The sequence below is a fragment of the Penaeus monodon genome, chromosome 32, assembly GCF_015228065.2.
Source record: "Penaeus monodon isolate SGIC_2016 chromosome 32, NSTDA_Pmon_1, whole genome shotgun sequence".
Taxonomy (NCBI): domain Eukaryota; kingdom Metazoa; phylum Arthropoda; class Malacostraca; order Decapoda; family Penaeidae; genus Penaeus; species Penaeus monodon.
Window position 1 is genome coordinate 6,560,661 of NC_051417.1, and position 950 is coordinate 6,561,610.

The 950-nt window shown below is 60.9% G+C and overlaps 1 protein-coding gene across 1 annotated transcript in view; it reads left to right on the forward strand.

The window, feature by feature from the left end:
* The window catches only part of LOC119593260 (glycine, alanine and asparagine-rich protein-like), a 5,448-nt gene extending 4,830 nt beyond the window's left edge, over positions 1-618 (forward strand). The window contains exon 4 of the mRNA XM_037942192.1: positions 1-618. Coding sequence (XP_037798120.1) covers positions 1-564 — 564 coding nt within the window. The 3' untranslated portion in view covers positions 565-618.
* Positions 619-950: the final 332 nt, after the last annotated feature.

Here is a 950-nt window from a genome sequence, read left to right on the forward strand (position 1 = left end):
CACGGACCTTCTGGCGCCGACATCGCCAACCAGGCCGCCGCGCAGGCCACCGCCGCAGCCGCAGGCTTGGGAGGCGCAGCTCACGCAGCCGCCGCAGGAGCCGCCTCCAACGCAGCCGCCGCCGCCTTCGCCGCATCGCAGACGGCGCAGGCAGCCGCAGCCAGCAAGCAGGCGCAGGCCGCAGCAGTGACGCAGGCGGCGCAGGGCGCGCAGGCCGCTGCCTTCGCCGAGGGCTCCCTGGCCTCCAAGGCCAACATCGCCTACCAGGCAGCCAAGCTGACAGCGTCCATGGCCCAGGGCCTCGCCGCCAACGTGGCCACCATCCTGTCGGAGGCCAAGGCCCTGGCCAGCCAGGCCACCACCAGCCACGCCGAGCAGCAGGCCTTCCTCAACGGCCAGAGGACCATGGCGTGGCAGGCGCAGCAGGCCGCCAACTCGCTCAACCAGCAGCAGTACACGGCGCTCAGCGACCTGGAGGACGCCGCCGGCGCCGCCGCGCAGGCCAGGGCGGCGGCCACCAAGGCCCTCTCCAAGGCCAAGGGCGCCTCCGGCTACGGCCACTAGACATCTGGGTGATGAACGTATTGGTGGTTTCTAAGCGAGAAGATTCTTTCTCGCGCATCTGACCTGTTCTTCCATTTTCTCTCTATAATAAATATTCCATTAATTCAAGATTTTAATTCAAACGCCCCAAAACCCAAGCGCTCATCCCTTCGGCAGGGCCTTCGGGCCTTGTAGCAAAAGGCCTACGAGCTTGTCACTTGGTCGTCTCGAGTTAGAGGTGTTGAAGCGAATTAGGAACAGATTCTGTTAGCAACAGCTGGGCTATTTTCTGTTATCCTAACTCTAATAGCAACTAGAATCTCAACGCTATCGACTTCATTGGGTTACTAGGAAAAGTGCTATGGGCGACTTCATAGAATTACAATTAATTTTCAGAGAATTTAAGG